Source organism: Phymastichus coffea, unplaced genomic scaffold (genome assembly GCF_024137745.1).
Source record: "Phymastichus coffea isolate CEN01 unplaced genomic scaffold, Cenicafe_Pcof_1.1 PCOF00219, whole genome shotgun sequence".
In the NCBI taxonomy this organism is placed as follows: domain Eukaryota; kingdom Metazoa; phylum Arthropoda; class Insecta; order Hymenoptera; family Eulophidae; genus Phymastichus; species Phymastichus coffea.
In genome coordinates, this window is record NW_026707030.1 from 127,266 (window position 1) to 145,001 (window position 17,736).

Here is a 17,736-nt window from a genome sequence, read left to right on the forward strand (position 1 = left end):
ATTCGACACTTCATTACTATGAATATTTAAGTTCTAACTCGCGACTTGAATTTCCGAAGACATGAAGGTTTCGAGCGGAAGACCGGAGAAACGGAATGGCTTTTCATGGACAAAGCTCGCAATTACAATAATTTACCAGGGCATTATTTTCATTTTTTATTCAAAAGAGGAAAAGCTGCCAATAACTTTAGGATACGAATAGTCTAGTATACAGGCTTTTCTTCCTGTGCTCATTGTATGCGTATGTATTCCTAAGTCTACGTAGACATTGGTTTACGTTTGGTTTAAATTATTTTACGGGAAAAATTTCACCATCAAAAAAAGCATTTGTTGTCAAAATGTGTGACGTTCTTAGCAGGCATTTTTATCGAAAAACCTTGCGTTGCCGTTAATGGCATTTCTGAGAAAGCGCAACTAGACCCAGTTGCAAACTTTGGCTCGAGCCTTCGGGTATTATGAGAACTTTTCCAGCTGCTCAGTCAGCTTGAGCATCATACTTTCGAGTTTCACTAGACAGCCTATATAATTTCATGACTTGACATGTGTCTTTAAGCGCTATTGACTGGTAATCAAGTATTCAAATTGGTAACTTTTTGAGCTTTTACAACAGCCCAGAATTTATTTACGTAACTTCAAGATATTTTTGGTCAATTTCTCGTTTCTATTTATTAAGGTTTATTATTCATAGGTTAAAGAAAATAAACATTATTGGTTGAAAAGTATAAGCCGAAGACAAAAAATTGGACGATTTCATCAATGAGCTTGTGACATCATTTTATGTCAATGTATGTATGTATGAATGTACATACATGTCAATTAGTTCAATTCAATATTGAGATAGTTTTTTAAAGCACCAATATCGTCACAAACTTCACACTAACTGAAGTATGACGTGATGATTTTGTCAGTAATGAGTGGATTACATACTACTGCAACGACGAAAAAAGTAGGTTAACTATACAAAAACTGTCATTAAACAAAAAATGATGTATTTATTTACGTTTATTCAATGTCATTGTCAATTTATACGATAAACGGCGTTTTCTGATTGCTTTGTTAAATAAACTTGCTATGTAATTTATAAACAGAAATGGATCAGTATAAATTCAAGAGTAACCTTACCGTCTTTCGCAAAACTTTACAAAATGAAGATAAACCTCCATTGCGCGTGGTGATCACTGAGGCGATGAGTTACACAAGTCGATCCCTTGCCTATCGTTTACTGAGCGACGAAGTTTTTGGCTCGGATCAAGAAATTATTCTGAGTTTTTTCGATACGAGCGACAGCGTTGTGTTTCTCGAGGGTATCGTCATTGAAATAACAGCTTGCGCTCCGAATTTGTTGAGAGGTGAAAATTCGTGGAAGTCGTCCTTCTCTATAATTCACTATTATCATTCTGTCCGCTAAAGACTAGTTGAAATTTTGCCCAGATATTATTCATTCGAAAGAGGAATCCGAGGCGTTCAAAGATGCAGACTACATCTTTTCTATAGGCAAAGCTCGCGACTACAATTTTTTCAAGACTGACCTTAAAGGCGATCAATTTTTTCAGGATGCCGTTTTAGAAACAAAGAGTAACGTTGGTCCGAATTTTATGATTTGAGGACATCGAGGAAATACCTATTACACATTGAAACAATTTTAGGCACTGGCGATCGAGAAATATGCGAAGAAAGACGCAAAAGTAATAACTCTGGGAAACACCGCGGCGACGTTAATATCGGAATACGCGCCGTCTATCCCAAAGGAAAATATCACAGCTGTTTCTTTAGCTCTTCAAAAATCTGCCGCGACGGCGGTAATATTGCCCTTCTATCCACTGCTCATCGACTTTTATTTTTCTTTTTGAAACATTTCTAATGTTTATCATTCGTTAGATAGCCAAAAAAATGGGAAGAGTTCCGAGTGACGTGTCAAACTTGATTATTTGGGGTACGAATAGTAGGCAGAATTTTCCGTATTGCAATTATGCGAAATTCAAAGACGGTAAATCTGTGATGAAGGAAGTCGACGACGATGTATGGTTAAGAAAAGAATTACCAGAGGTTCATTTATTGTTTAATTTTTAGCAAGTTACTTAACTGTATGCAAATATATTAAATGCGCATTGTCACATAGAAAGTAGAGGCCACGTTCCAGAAATGCAGATACAGAACTTCGGATGCTTTGGCGCTAGCCGAGCACTGTAAGCTCCTAATTCAAGGTACACCTCCGGGTAAATGGACCTGCATGAGCGTTTACTCCGACGGGTCGTACGGCGTGACGCCTAGGGTGTTTTTCTCGTTTCCCGTTACTTGTGAAAATGGATGCTGGAAAATTGTGCAGGTAATGAAGAATAATTGCCGTTGAATTGTCACCGATGATAAAAGTATTTTTACTAGGGATTGTATGTAGAAGGTTACTGCAAACAAATCATCGCTGACTTTCTGGCCATCATCAATGAAAAAATTACGATCGCTTTGAAAATCAGTCAACGACCTGTCAGCCCACCGTTGTTTAGAAAGTCCGTTAGAAAGTCAATAATAAAAATTAGCCAAATTTAACGTATGACATTCCAGAAGAGTGTCGCAGTAAGATATTAGTTTCTTAATTTATTCAAATTTTCATAATAAAGATTATTGATATGATCAATCATGGTTAATCATTAAGTAGGAAAATTACAGATACGCATAATCATCTGTGCTAATTACCTCAAGTCATTCTTGAGTCAGTTTGTATTTTAGCGATGAAAGATAATTAAAAATACAAAAATCGTTATGCGGAAAAGAAATCTATATTACTTTACGTATTTAAGGGTCAGGCTTCGATTCTCTTTAGCTTGCGAATGACTTTTAGCTTGCCGTAAATTGTACTGTATAATCTCACACTCGCTAACGAAGAACTTCTGGTACTCAAGCTCTTGGCATCCAATATACTTTTTTTAGTCCTTTTTGATACAAAATATTTCGTTCTTCGCGGATACTGTATAATTATTATCGATGATGCCGCACAATGGTAATAGAGATTAATTATATACGAGTAATAAATTTTACTCGCATGGCGTCGTAGTTTTCACGTATCCAATTCTGCAGCTTCAATTTGTATTCGAAAGAAACTTATTTTAAAATAATACTATATCTTGTTTTGTATTCTTTTGCCACAAGAAGTCAGAAAATACTCATATTTTACCTTATTGATTCTTCTTATTAAGTAAGATTAATAGAAATAGAACCAAGTTCATAACAATCATCAATACTCTATACAGTCATAACTACAAAAACCCTGTAAAAACCTACCTCTTGATTACAGTAATTGCAGTATTATAAAAATAATGGCTTGTTATCTTCGAAAAAGCTGTATTTTGTACTAACTAATTACGTATTTCAATAATTAAAATTTCACAGCGCTTGGAATACGTGTCGAGTCTTGAAATGCTGGTGAAAGCATAGAGACAACATGAATAATACATGGGATTTATCGAATATTCATTGAGTATAATAGCGCTTAGAAGCGATATAATATCACCTTTCGCACGGTATTCGAGCCGTTACGTTGACAAGCGGGTACTTTTCTTTGTTCGAAGACGCAGCGAAAGACAGGCAGCTTCTTCCGTATGCAAATCGACTGGCGGTTCTGCGATGACGCGCTTTCTTCTCATTTCTCATGCACGAATATGCCATTAATATTTGAGTCAAGGGGGTAGCATCGCTTTGCCCAGACCAGAGTACAAAGAACTACCGTAGAAAATCTTGGAGAAACGCAGATCTCTGCAGGGGCTACCAAATATGCCTAATAAATGCAAGATGGAATTTCATAACGATCACTATTTTGTTGATAATATGGATATGTTGAGATTCACGAGTCTTCAGCCTTATCAAAATAAGTTAGTACAATTTATCGTTCGCCCTATTTTCACAGTGGTGATCGTCGTTCCGTTAATACCATACGTAAGTGCAACTCTTTTATTGGACTGCGTTGCTTATTTTACTTGAACAATTAATTATTTTACCTTCAGCTCAAAGCTTAATCCGAAATTATATATCCAATCTAAATACATTTGATACGTGCATGTACTTGATAAAGAGACACTCGCCGGTTTTTAAATCTTGTTTAGGTAATTGCTGCTTACGTGTATCGAAACAACGTAGAGCTGCTGATTCCGGGGATAGGAACATTCTTTTATTTTGTCGCGATGGCCTTCAAATATGGTTTAAAGTTCACCGAGGAAAAGGTGAATATTTACATTGTCTTATTTTGAGACCGGACTAATAAGTATTCTTTACCGTTGCAGTCGGAGTTTTCGTACAATAATATAGCGTGTAACTGGAAAATGTTCGAAAATGAAGAGGAAAGGGATATCCTCCGAAAATTGTTAACAATCTTTTATTTCAGTACGTATTATAAATGATGAATGCTCTCAATGATTTTGATGCGTGGTTTAACAGTTACAGCTGACGTGGTTGGAACTGTACAAGTGTTTGCTTGCTTACCGATCATTCCAGATTTGATCAAGAAGGTATTCCCTTCAAACAACGTTACTGTGGACCGGATGTCGATCCTCGGCGAAGGATATTTAGTAGATAAATGGGAATATTACCATTGCATTTTCTTTTCTGAAGCTTGCGCTTCCTATATGACCGTACCAACATACCTTACGGTGGATCCTACTTACGCAGTGTGCGTTCAGCAATGCGTAGGTTTGCTGCGAGTGATCACGTAAGTGCTGTGTTTTCCATTAAGAGCAAAATGAATGAGCATTAATTTTTCAATGAGCTTGCATTTTATTGAACCCTGCAAAAGTAAATGAGAAAAATGAATTGGTACTGTTCTAGTTCTGACCTGTATTTTAATGATCTCAATAGAAAAGTTTTTTACAAACGTAGCCTTTAAACAAAGCAAAATAAAATAGAAAATTTTCAGATTACGTTTGGAAATGGCAATAAAATTCAAGACAGAATCTGGTTCGATTGATTTTCAAACCGTGGATGCAGTGCTAGAAACAATAATAAAATCCGTAAAATTCATTTTAAAGTTCATTCTTTTCAACTGCTAGATACATATAATCTATCAAAATAATGTTAACTGCTAAAATAAAAATATAAATTAAACTATTGCAGTTTTAGTCGGACACTGGGGTCATCATATTCCATCAATTTATTATTTGTTTTGATGTATTCTACATCAACTACGCTTGTATCATCAGTAGGCGTGAGTGCGGATTACGGTAGAGATGCGTAACAATGAGGTACATTAACAATAATTAATTTATTACTGCACCACTGAAGATTCTTTTCGATTTGCAACGACTATTATACATTTTTAAATTGATTTCTTTCCTGGTAGGATTATTGATTCACCTATTTTATTTGAGTTAATAGGGCCAAAAACCAATAGATAGTGATGACACCATTTATTTATGTTGCATATGTAAAAGTACATTTAACATAATTTAAAAAATATATAGAAAGTAATCAGCCTCAAAATTCCAATGACAATAATTAGCCATATCTCCACCGAATATCAGAATTTTTTGAATTTCGTAATGCGGCAAACATGAAATCTTTTTATTTGGCCACTGAAAAGTTTTACATTATGAGTTTTATGAACTTTAAAATAGCACTATATTATAATATGGCTATTTATTTAAAAGTTAAGTTACTGAAATTTCATCAAAATTATTTTCAGGCTAATAGAAACTATAATCTCATGAGCAACAGGGCTAAAGTCATAGTAAGGTCTCTATTTATAGCGAGATTGAATCTCTAAATATATACTTCTAACTGTTAAGAAACTAAATAAGCACCGTGCACAGGTAAATAAAATATTTACCACATTCATCAGCGTTTTTATTGTAAAATAATCTACAAATATACCAATATTAGGGCAACTACACATGGTATAACTATTAGAGAGAGCTATTTCTGTGGAATACTTTGCAATAACGTCAATTAACGGCATATCTTATTTTTGCTAAATATCTGGTTCGAGGGATGCGTTATACTCAAATATATATTACTATTGTTCTTATTACGTTTGAATTTTCCAAATAATTCACACGTCTTACATCATTCCTATTTTTTAAAAAAGATTCAAAACAACACATGACGCGACTTAACCCTATGTTGAGTATAAAAAAATTTACGCAAACTTGCCGTGCATACCTCAAACGAGCAATTCGCGACAGTTCAGTATGTTGCTCACGTTAGCTTATCTAATATGGCTACTTACTGAAATCTTGAAATTACGCTTTAAATTAAAGAATAAGATAGTTTTATCATATAATCGGGAATGTTGATTATAATTTTGGTTAATTATTGGAATCATTATAATATTCTTCAACATTTCTATTCGTTATAATTGCTAACGTATTTAGTACTTGCAGCGAAGCAGTTAATGTGAGCGAATATTATAAAATTACAAAATATTTTTATGAACTTTCAAGTGAAACTCATATTTGTTTTTCATAAAGATTCTCTTCAATGATTGTTCAGTGACATATGTTGCTTAAACTTATATTTATTTAACATTTGGTTATTAATGCTGGGTTACTGTACATTGTATCTAACATATCAGAGCCAGGCATGATTGACGGAAACAATGACATTTTTTACGTAGCCTATATATAAAATATTTCTAAACATGGAAGCAGCAAATAATAATGTATCAAGCAACGAAATATTTAATTTTCAGTTTCAATAATCAGCGATATGATTGCTCTGTTGAAAGCCAAAACCTTTTGAAGTTCATCCTGCGCCGAACCTTATTTGACCATCGAAGGATGTAATATCATAAAATTTGAGAATTTTATAGTCTGTAGATATTATATTTGTATTTGTTTTTATTTACTTTAATAGTCGATCTTATTTAATTTCCACAACTTCATCATTTGAAGCCGTCGAAATCATCGATATTATTTATCACGTGCAGCATTTGCATCGTTAATAATTGATACCTGGATCAGGTCGGTATCTATAGTGACATTTGCATCTCTAAATTCATCTTTGCAAGATTTATCTTGGTAAAAAAAGTCAACTATTCAATGCTGTTAATAATAATTATTTGTAGCGACTATTGATCGTAGTCATTCTATTGGGCTGAAGTAAATATACATCCGATCTTACGTTTTGTAAGATCTAGTGTCAGGAGAATCCGAATTACCAGTGGATGTTTAACGAGGTGAAAAAAATATATGTTATATTCATAAAAGTTGAGATAATTACACTTATAGTTTGAAAAACTTGGACTATTTATTTCATTCATCAACATCTCCACTTTCTACATTCCGTTTACTTAAATCTGTACTTATCGAAACTCCAAACTTGAAACATTCATATATATAGAGGTTTAAAAATACCAGTTCCTAGACGAAATATTGTATACGTACCCTGAATTACCTCTTCATTTGAGAAAATTTGTTTCTGTTATAGATGTCGTCGTTACTCGTCATCGCATTCAAAATTGAATTATTTTCATAGCAGTCGTGCACAACCGCTGAAAGCCCGTGACTTCTCACAAATATAGATTTTTCTTCGTCCAGCTGCACGTCGCCTCGATATAGACATTAACTAATCCAAAATTTATGCACGTTCGGCAGCTACGGTAATAGCTCACGCCAAGGAAAATTACTTTCGCGCGATATTCGCTCTTCGAGATCTTTCCCTTTGTTCGCTTAGGTGCGAAACATGCGTGTCTGCGACTTTTTCCGTATGCAAATCGCCGTCGCAGCGTTGATTCGCTCATTTTCTTTCTGCCGCTGCCTCTCGGAAATGTCTTATACCTGAGAGAACAAAGGGCGAGCGATGACTTCGACAAACGTCAATAACGCGTCGCAGCGAAAAATTATAGTTCGAGGCAAGAGACATATACATGGAGTCTCAAATGAACATGCCGCGATGGAAATGGATTTCTTCAATAGTCGGTATTTCATTATCAATAAGAGTTTGTTGAGATGTATGGGGCTCTGGCCTTATCAGCATGCGCTGGCAAAGCTCGTCATCCGAGTTGTTTATAGTGCGATTATGGTTATTTTTGTGATTCCGCACGTAAGTTCTGATTTGTTTTCGCTTTATGCAATAACTGTCTTTTAGTTTGAATCGGACTATTTTTTAATACGTACATTCATGATATACTGGTTGTTTTTATAATTCTAGTTCATTTGCACGTTTGTAACAAAAAATGATCCTGATAAAGTAATTCAAGCTATTGGAACTATATTTTATTTCATTACAGTATCTATGAAATATTTTATATACATGCTTACAGAAAAAAAGGTTAGTCTATATGAATGTAGGGTATTCAAATGAAATTCATCTTCATTTATCATTCTCGCAGATAAAAATTCTTTATGTTAACATAGTAGAAAATTGGAAACTATTGGAGAATAAAACTGAGCGAAATATTCTGTTGAGATTTTCCGAAACTGGACGGCTGTTAACTATAGGTTACGTCTGTATGTATTACCTTTCATTGATAACAATTTATGTCTGTAATAACAATTAAAAACTCAATTGTATAATTTTTCAGCTTACATGGTTTCAGCTCTGATTATTTTTATCACTATGCCAGCACTTCCACTGGTGTTGGATATAATTTCACCTCTGGCTAACGAATCTCGACGAAAAATTTTTATACTAGATGGAGATTATTTGGTTGATAAATTAGAATATTATGGAACTATTTATATATTTGAAGGCCTTACCTGTATCTTGACAGTTTTCATATTCATCACTATTGATGCAGCTTACGCAGTGACTGTTGAACAGTGTATCGGATTGATAGCAGTGGTCAAGTGAGTTTAAATAACATTATTGCTATTCAATTTAATGAAGTGGACGTAATTTTTTCAAATTCATAAGTATCTGCCAAGTTTAATGAAAGAAGTGAAAGTATACCCCTTCGTAAACTTTTAGGTTTCGTTTAGAAGTGGCTACAAAGTATGCGAAGCAAACCAAGACGCTTAATTGTGAAACGAAGGACATGGCATATGAAGCATTAACGAAAGCCGCTAAATTACATATAAATGTTTATCAGTTCAATAAATATTACATACTTATATATTCACCGTTTCAACAAAATAATAATGTTTAATTCATTTAAATATCTAATTTTAGTTTCGGACGAGTACTCGAATCGTCATATTCTAATGCTTTTTTCGTAGTGATCGCATTTAATATACTTTTAATAAGTGCTGGCTCAGTCGTGGTGAGTGCATTTAGTAATAGACATAAGTGATTGAAAGTACAACAATTGTTTTTCTCATATTTTCTTCTATTTTAGATATTAATATATTTGAATCGTCCATACGAGCTTTCGAGGTACATTTTAATTTACATAGGACTAATGATTCACATGTTTTACTTAAGCTGGCCAGGGCAAAAGTTAATCGATAGCAGTATCGCTATTTTCCATGATGCGTACGTAACAGGGAGAAAGCAAAACATTCACACTGTTAAAATCAATATGACGAAGATTAATTTTTAGATTCTATACTGAGTGGTACGACTGCTCTATCAAATGTCAGATGCTTCTTAAATTTATGATGCTGCGGAGCATTCGACCTCTCGAATTAACAGGTGGAGGATTTTACACGATGAACTTGGAAAATTACGGATCAGTAATGACATTTTATTATTCATCAACACTTTAAAAAAATACTCGTCAACTACAATTTTTTGTTCTTCGTTAAAGCTCACAAAAACATCGCTATCATATATGGCAGTATTTTCATCATTTAGATAAATTGTAAATGAGGATCTACAATATTGTTTTGAGAAGAAGGAATCATACTGTGATAAGTTAATTGTTAAAAATAACGTTTATCGCAAATAATTAGATAAATAAAAAATGTTACTGAGGGTACAATTAAGCGATTAAAATTATATTATTGTTTACTGCAGCTCATTTGCTTTTTATTTAGAGAAATTGGAAAAGGCTACTAACAACTAGTAGTTAAATTTAAACTATTGCTTAAATCGTAATTCAGTTGTAAATTTGTGAAGCAGAGGAGGAATCCGCCATTTTGAAAAAGCGTTGTAAAAAGTTTCATTTTAAGAAAGCTTTAAAAATATATACTATTTTTAAAAATCTTTAAAGAAGCTTGTTAGTTGAAATTGTGAATACGGTTTAAGAAAGAATTCTTGTTTTTCTATAATAGCCTTTTATTTGCTATTTTTGTCAGTTTTATTTTTCATTTCAACGACACAATGAAATAGTAGCGTTGAAAGTATTTTTAATAGTATTTTCAAAAAATTTATTTTTTCTGCTACTTGACTATCATGTTAAACCTATTAATTCATATTTAATCATATTAAATTACATGAAAAGAATCTAGTACGAAAAAATTTTCTTCTTACAAAATTTATCCCGTATCCCTAATTTCAACTTCTTAAAAGATCTAAATGAATTAATTGACCTTCAAAATTAGAGACTTAAAAAACCCTTGTATCACAGAGTTTACGTAATTAAGTCCAATATACTTTTCCTTTGATTTTGTTATGATATAAATGTTGTTTATGTTATAGTTATTTAAATTCATCAAACTATTGGCAACAAAATATTACGGTCATAGAATTTTTATTTTCTGTTTGAAATATATTATGGTTATAAATGACTCATTTAAAAACACTTTCATTGAAATGACACGTTTAAATCTTTATACCGTATATGATTACTGCACAAATATCTAATTGTGAGATTGAAAATGTTGCTATGTCAAAGTATGATTTTTCCCATTTTACGGAAAATCCCGGAAGAAAGATGCAGAGGTACGTTCTATCAAATTTAGTCAGATTTCGGCCACTATTATTAAAATACATTTCAATAAGTTTCTTCATTCTTTGCAATCATTTATTCACTCAAGTTCTCATTTGTTGAAACTCAGATGTATAATTGCACATTGAGCTTTCAACATACCTTTTTGAGCACCGGCCGCTACATATATTCGAGAAATGCACTCCGTGTGAGATTTTAAAGTATTTTTTTTCCACTAGATTTACATAGCCGACAGAACACAATGGACTTGATTCAAAATCAAAGGATTTTTATGACGATCGTTCACGTCCGCGTAAAGCCCGAGGCTTCACGCAAATATAGATTTTTCTTTGTCCAGCTGCATGTCGACTCGATACAGACATTAACTAATCCAAAATTTATGCACGTTCGGCAGCTATGGTAATAGCTTACGCGCAAAACTATCATCGTCAAGGGAAATTACTTTCGCGCGATATTCACCCTCGAGATATTAGCTTAGGTGCGAAACGCGCGCGTTTGTGACTTTTTCCGTATGCAAATCGCCGTCGCAGCGTAATTTCGCACAGTTATTTTCTTCCAAGCTCTGCCTCTCGGAAATGTCTTATACCTGAGAGAACAAAGGCCGAGCGATGACTTTGACAAACGTGAATAACGCGCCGCAGGAGAAAATCATATCTCGAAGTACGGAGTATTTGTGTGGAGCCACGAATGGATGTGCCGCGATGGAGATGGATTTCTTCGACAGCCGGTATTTCATTATCAACAAGAATTTATTGAGATTTATGGGACTCTGGCCCTATCAGCATGCCTCGACAAAGATCACTATTCGAGTCGTGTTTAGTGTGTTTATCGTCATTTATGTGATTCCGCAAGTAAGCATCTGGTTTGCGTGTACCCATTTTTCGTTTTTCATTCGAATCGCTGCAACCACTGATACTGTACACGTATGATAAAAAAGTAATATTAGTGCTCTTACAATTGCAGTTCATTTGCGTGTTTGCAGCGAGAAATGATCCTGACCGGGTAATTCAAGCTATTGCAACGTTATTTTATCTCTTTGGAACATCTTTGAAATATTTTTTATACATCATCACAGAAGAAAAGGTGAGTCCGTATGAATCAAGTAGATTCGGATCAAATTTATCTCCATTCGCACTTTTTGCAGATAAAATTTCTTTATGTCAACATTGTCGAAAACTGGAAAATGTTAGAGAATAAAACTGAGCGAAATATTCTGTTGAGATTTTCCGAAACTGGACGGTTACTAACTGTTGGTTACGTTTGTGTGTATCGCCTTTTATGGACAGTATTTTTTTCTAAATTTGAAATTTAAAACTCATTGGCATTATTTTTCAGCTTACATGTTTTCTGCTTTGATTGTTTTTATCACTTTGCCAGCATTCTCGCCAGTGTTAGACATAATTTTGCCTCTAGCAAACGGATCGCGACCGAAAATTTTTATACTGGATGGAGACTTTTTAGTTGACAAATTAGAATACTACAGAGCTATTTATATATTTGAAGGTTTCACTTGCATGTTGACTGTTTTCATTTTCTGCACTATTGACTCGACTTACGCAGTCACTGTTGAACAGTGCATAGGATTGCTAGCGATAGTCAAGTGAGTGAATTCTTGAGTTTATGTCTAAACGAATCAAATGAAAACATCCATGACTAGAAGCTTTTTAGGTTGCGTTTAAAATTAGCAACAGAGCGCGCACATAAAAGCGAGCCCGTTGACCGTGAAAGAAAAGATATGACATACGAAGCATTGACTAAAGCTGCTAATTTACATAGACACGTTTTGCAGTTGAGTAAATCATAAACATTTATGTACTTGTGTGCAGTAAATGTTAGCACGCAAACGAATAAAATTAATCATTTGTCTAATTTCAGTTTTGCGCGAGTTCTCGAATCGTCTTATTCTGCAGCTTTTCTAGTGGTGATGGCATTCAATGTGGGCATACTCAGTGCCGGTTCAGTTGTGGTCAGTAAACCTATAAGCTAGCGAAAATAATCACCAAGTTTTTGAATTTAATCAACATCTGTTCTTTTCAAGATATTGATATATATGGATCGCCCAATGGAGCTGATGAGATACATTTTAATTTACATTGGTTTAATGATCCACATGTTCTACTTGAGTTGGCCAGGACAAAAACTAATAGACAGCAGTGGTGGTATCTTTCATGACGCGTATGTGGCATTACAAAAAAAATCTGCACAAATACAATATAAATAAAAAATCATCGGAGTTGAATTTGTAGATTCGATACGGAATGGTACGACTGTTCCATCAAATGTCAGAAACTTCTGAAGTTTATGATGCTGCGCAGCATTGAGCCTCTTCAATTAACGTGTGGGGGATTTTATACTATGAATTTGGAAAATTATGGAGCGGTAATTATCTTTAATGTTTTAAAAAATTAACAAATATTCATCAATAATCATTCTTTTTCGGTTCAAGCTTACAAAATCGTCGTTGTCATACATAGCAGTTTTTTCATCTTTTAGATGAATTGTAAAAGAGGATCTGCAATGTATTTTGTTCAGTTTATTTCAAATAACAACCATACTATAGTAACTTGACGATTAAAAATAAAAACTTGCGTATTAATTTCCAATAATAAGTATTGTCTAATCGGTACTGTATTGAAATGAATGTTTACTGCCAGGCTTGGAATGTCATATTCAAAAACACGACAGCATATCTATCTATTACACTCTGACAGTGCAACAAACTTTCAAAAACTAAATTGTCCCGTCAATCATTTGTTCACTTCCCTAATAGTTCCATCGAGTTTTTCTATTAATTATGATAAAAAGACGTACGACGATTTATTCAGACGAATTGTTTACAAAAAATTATTGACAAATTAAAACTTTATTGTTAATTTTACAATAACTCAATTAAATTAAACAATCGGTATTGGCAGAAAATTAAAATAAATATGACCTTCTAACCTATTTAATGGAGTCACGTTGAAATCGCGTATATATATACTGTATGTTCAGCAGTATAGATATGTGAGCTACACTAATCTTTCAAATCAATTAACAATTTAATAAATTCAATTATCAATTAGTCCAATACTACTTGTCTGTAACTCCGATATTCATCATATATACTAACGTACCGTAAAAATGATGGTTTCACATGCATTTAACAATTATCGTATGAATAATATTTCATGCAACTCACTTTGTTCTTGCTTTGCGATGTAAAGCTGAGGAAATGACGTTGTTTTTATTTAAAAGAAAACGACTGCGCGCCATTGACAAGAAATTTTGTCAGAAATAGACAAATATAGATTAAGCTGGTAGAATATAGCAGAATATAGATTATATAGTAAAATATAGCAAAATATAGATTGAGCTCGTTTTTCTGCTATTCGATTGAGATGTCGAAAATTGCTATTAACCCATTCACACCGACAGGACGCTTTTTCGAGAGCTACGTTTGAATAGTTGCCATGCAATGAATTTGGATAAAAACAATTTAGGAACCACTATTCTCTACGTTTTCAAGAATGCTCTTTTCAGTGGTGTTGGTTAAAAGTCTCGCAAATAAAGTATTACCATCGAAAAGTCAAAAAAAAAGCAGCTAGATTTTTCGGTTGAATTTTTTTTTAAATGGATTCTTTGTTCCCTTCACCTTTTTTGATATATCCTAAACCTCTATAGATCGCGGCCTCGATATCTAAACTAAAAATAAGTAAAGTTTTCCAAAAATGAAAATTTTTTTATAAACAAAATGGCAGCGGGAATGTTTCATGTTCCAAACCCCATTAGAATTTTTTCTCGAAAACTACATTTTTTACTTAAAATTTCCTGAGAATGAAAATATCTTAAAATCAAATAAAGAATATTTTCAAATTTTTCAGATCTTTCCAATACGATTTTTAAATTTGCAATCTTGTAACTTTTCGAAAATTCAAAAATTTCTTTTAACGATTCTAAAAAAATTCTATAATATTTTTTGACTGATTCTAAGATATTTTGTTCTTAAAGAATTTTGATAAGAGTCCATAGTTTTCCAGATAAAACATTTCATTCAAGCTGCCATTTTGTTTAATGAAAAAATTTGTATGTTCGGAAAACCTTACTTATTTTTAGTTCAGATATCGAGACTGAGATCTAGAGAGGTTTAGGACATCAAAAAAGGTTAAGAGAACAAACAGTCCATTTAAAAAAAAATTCAACCGAAAATATTAGTTTTTTTTTTATTTTGAACTTTTCGATGGTAAAACTTTTTTTGCAAAATTTTTAACCACTGAAAAGAGCACTCCCGAAAACGTAAAAAGCAGTGTTCTTAGTTTATTTGTTCGAAATTATTGCATAGCAACTATTCAAACAAAGCTCTTAAAAAAGTGTCCTGTCAGCGTTAATGAGTTAATTTTATTTATAATCCATGTCATTTATTGAAATAGCGAATGGGGATATGACGAGAGAAATAATAGTTTTCATTTTAATACCTATCCCGCGAAATTTTACAATAAAGCACCGAGATACTAGCCTTTCACCAGGTGATTGGGAAACAGGAATTTTCACGTATTTCCCAACCCAGGTAATCAAAAAAGGGAAATTAGCACTGATACCAGGGACAAATAGGGCGATTATAATGCCGTTTTCCCTTTTGGCTATTGATTTTCCTTAAAAATAGTGGTGGGGGGAGGGGAGAAGCAACTTGGCAGTCCTGTTCATATGGTGTACAGTACAGCTATGGAACGTCTTAAAAGCTAGCACCTAGATTTAACTTTTTTTTGAAATAGTGGATAAACTAATTATACTATTAGATAGTTTATCACAAATTCAACAATTTGTTCCTCTATCATTTGTTAGTTCGTCCTCGAATCATAATCTAGAAAAATTCATTAAAAAAATAGGATACATTTATATCGATAGCACCCCAATGTGGCTATCATTATTTATTCCAGATGAAATTAATGAGATGAAATTAAAAGCATTGAAAACTAATAATAAAGCTCTGTTTAACAGTCTAATTACATTTAAATTTAATCTGCTAGTTTTAAGTATCGATTAATTAAGCAGACTATCTAATTAATATATTGTTATTAAGGTCGTTAACATAAGGATGATGCAATCATTTGGACTATCTGGAGAAATTAGTAAGAGTCACTGGGCCTTGTTATGGTGTTGGTCATGCGCACTTGGATGCTGCACAGTATATTGTGCGCAGATCTGTCGATCACAAGAAGAATGTCAATATTGTCAATGTAGTAACTAATCAATGTTAATTAGTTTTGTGATGGACACGATCGACGCATAATATACTGCGCAACATCCAAGTTCTCACGACTATCATCACAACATGGTCCCTGGGATATTGCGGGAAGCATACGCGCCGCTTTGGCGGTTGTTCCTGAGCTATCAATCCAACACCCAGCATTCAGGCCGGAATAATTTTTTCTTTTTATTTATTTAAATAATTAATTTATCAACAACTTTACATTGGATGTGGTTAATTTATTAACAATCAATGTATAAATTATTTTTTAATTAATTTTTCTAGATTTTACCACATATTGTACCTAGGTGCTGGAGTCCAGCATTCAAAACTAATTTCATATTTTTAAAGGGTTTTTCGAGGTCGAACTAATAAATGGTAACGGAAAAGATCGTTGATTTTTCAATGAACTATCTAATATTATAATTATTTTTTCGATTATCTCAAAAAAGCTAAATCTGGATGCTAGCTTTTCAGACCTGCTATGGAACGAGTCCTAAAACGCGATTTCCTATACCTTACGCCGGTATAGGTTAGAAGGTCATATTTGTTTTTAATTCCCTGATAATACCAATTGTTTAATGGAAATACAAGTGTGAGAGCAAAATTGGTTACTATTATTTATATAAAATGAATCCACTTTATCCAAAAGATATTGCATAATTATTAAGAAAATTAGCAATAAAATTTTAATTTGTTAATAACTTCTTGTAAATATTTCCTACAAAGGCAGCAACTTTTTTTTGAAGAGAGCATCTTGAGAGCAATTGTTTAAGATTTTCAATTGATCGATTATTTAATTGATGTACGCCTTTCTATCATAAGTAATAAAAAAATTGGGTGGAGGTATCAAGGAAGTTATCTGTTTCTGTTTATGTACAGAATACGTCGTAAATCATCTACTCCCCCTTAATAATCATTTGCTATTTATTTACGAGAATTGAAAATTTAATTTGAATGTCTAGTTAACTTTTATAAATCAAAATCTTAATTGTCATAGAAATTAAAGTGCAATTACGTAGAACCGAGCGGTTATTTTGTGTTGTGTAAATGAAAGGTTACGTTTGACAAAACAAATATATAAAATTAAAGTTAAAGTGAATTTTAGCATCATAAATTTATATTTAGACAAACAAATAAATTAATCACTTCTATCGATTATAAATATTGATTCGGAAAGACAAAAATTGAAAAAAAAAGCAATGGCACCAGAACCAACGCAAGAACCTGTAGATAAGTTAGACACTTCAAATTTAAATGTTAATGTGATTACTACACAAGAATCTGATAGTGAAGATGAAGATGTTGGTATGTCAGGATATATGCCACTTTCTCAAGTTCCAATTGAAGGAGAACCTCTAGAAGATGATGATGACGATGAAGAAGTATGTATTATTAATTATCTATTGAATTAAATGCTCGCTGATACTGCATAATTTTTTTTAGGAATTTGAATGGAATTCAGCACCTACAGAAGATCAACAAACAGAATTAGAATCAAATCATGTAGCAGATTCATCTGTTCCTCCAGAAACTCTAGAAGTTTGGTCATCACCATGCAATCCTTCAAATATAGAGTTAACTTCAGATAAAATTAATGAAGTAAAGTCAGCGATGGCATCATTTACATTACCTAGCACAGCAATACCAGAATGGGCAAACTCTATATCAGAAGATCAATGGAAAGAGCAGCTTATTCATCGTATAAAAGAGATACAAAAGGATAAAAATTAAAATGAGTAGATGTATTTTAGGAACA

General features: G+C 33.0%; 4 protein-coding genes across 4 annotated transcripts; all 4 read left to right on the forward strand.

Annotated features, from left to right (window-relative positions):
• Positions 1 to 1,090: 1,090 nt before the first annotated feature.
• LOC131674208 (malate dehydrogenase, cytoplasmic-like) lies at positions 1,091 to 2,544 on the forward strand. The gene is made up of 6 exons (XM_058952723.1): positions 1,091 to 1,349; positions 1,432 to 1,580; positions 1,647 to 1,799; positions 1,879 to 2,046; positions 2,120 to 2,326; positions 2,383 to 2,544. The coding sequence occupies exons 1-6, from the start codon at positions 1,091 to 1,093 to the stop codon at positions 2,542 to 2,544; spliced, it is 1,098 nt and encodes a 365-aa protein (XP_058808706.1).
• Positions 2,545 to 3,740: 1,196 nt separating this feature from the next.
• LOC131674209 (uncharacterized) lies at positions 3,741 to 5,433 on the forward strand. The gene is given in 6 exon segments (XM_058952724.1): positions 3,741 to 3,927; positions 4,095 to 4,211; positions 4,272 to 4,371; positions 4,426 to 4,696; positions 5,098 to 5,212; positions 5,266 to 5,433. Coding segments are annotated over 6 exon segments (933 nt in total). The 5' UTR covers positions 3,741 to 3,765.
• A 2,085-nt stretch (positions 5,434 to 7,518) lies between these two features.
• On the forward strand, positions 7,519 to 13,288 carry LOC131674210 (uncharacterized). Its single transcript, XM_058952726.1, has 18 exons — positions 7,519 to 8,022; positions 8,131 to 8,250; positions 8,312 to 8,429; positions 8,504 to 8,768; positions 8,890 to 9,009; positions 9,091 to 9,181; positions 9,257 to 9,393; positions 9,461 to 9,593; positions 9,668 to 9,712; positions 11,344 to 11,601; positions 11,714 to 11,833; positions 11,895 to 12,012; positions 12,086 to 12,350; positions 12,419 to 12,538; positions 12,626 to 12,716; positions 12,789 to 12,925; positions 12,997 to 13,129; positions 13,197 to 13,288. The coding sequence occupies exons 1-18, from the start codon at positions 7,780 to 7,782 to the stop codon at positions 13,245 to 13,247; spliced, it is 2,565 nt and encodes an 854-aa protein (XP_058808709.1). The 5' UTR covers positions 7,519 to 7,779; the 3' UTR covers positions 13,248 to 13,288.
• A 3,156-nt stretch (positions 13,289 to 16,444) lies between these two features.
• On the forward strand, positions 16,445 to 17,713 carry LOC131674213 (male-enhanced antigen 1). The gene is made up of 2 exons (XM_058952729.1): positions 16,445 to 17,362; positions 17,424 to 17,713. The coding sequence occupies exons 1-2, from the start codon at positions 17,180 to 17,182 to the stop codon at positions 17,709 to 17,711; spliced, it is 471 nt and encodes a 156-aa protein (XP_058808712.1). The 5' UTR covers positions 16,445 to 17,179; the 3' UTR covers positions 17,712 to 17,713.
• The last annotated feature ends 23 nt before the right edge of the window (positions 17,714 to 17,736 follow it).

Excerpts from the sequence above, each read along its gene's own strand:
- LOC131674208 (XM_058952723.1), top strand. The coding sequence starts at position 1,091 with ATGGATCAGTATAAATTCAAGAGTAACCTTACCGTCTTTCGCAAAACT. Across the intron at positions 1,350-1,431 it reads CGCTCCGAATTTGTTGAGAG|ATATTATTCATTCGAAAGAG; the intron begins GTGAAAATTCGT and ends AATTTTGCCCAG. Across the intron at positions 2,327-2,382 it reads GATGCTGGAAAATTGTGCAG|GGATTGTATGTAGAAGGTTA; the intron begins GTAATGAAGAAT and ends TATTTTTACTAG.
- LOC131674210 (XM_058952726.1), top strand. The coding sequence starts at position 7,780 with ATGACTTCGACAAACGTCAATAACGCGTCGCAGCGAAAAATTATAGTT. Across the intron at positions 9,594-9,667 it reads ACTTGGAAAATTACGGATCA|CTCACAAAAACATCGCTATC; the intron begins GTAATGACATTT and ends TCTTCGTTAAAG. Across the intron at positions 12,351-12,418 it reads GGATTGCTAGCGATAGTCAA|GTTGCGTTTAAAATTAGCAA; the intron begins GTGAGTGAATTC and ends GAAGCTTTTTAG.
- LOC131674213 (XM_058952729.1), top strand. The coding sequence starts at position 17,180 with ATGGCACCAGAACCAACGCAAGAACCTGTAGATAAGTTAGACACTTCA. Across the intron at positions 17,363-17,423 it reads ATGATGATGACGATGAAGAA|GAATTTGAATGGAATTCAGC; the intron begins GTATGTATTATT and ends AATTTTTTTTAG.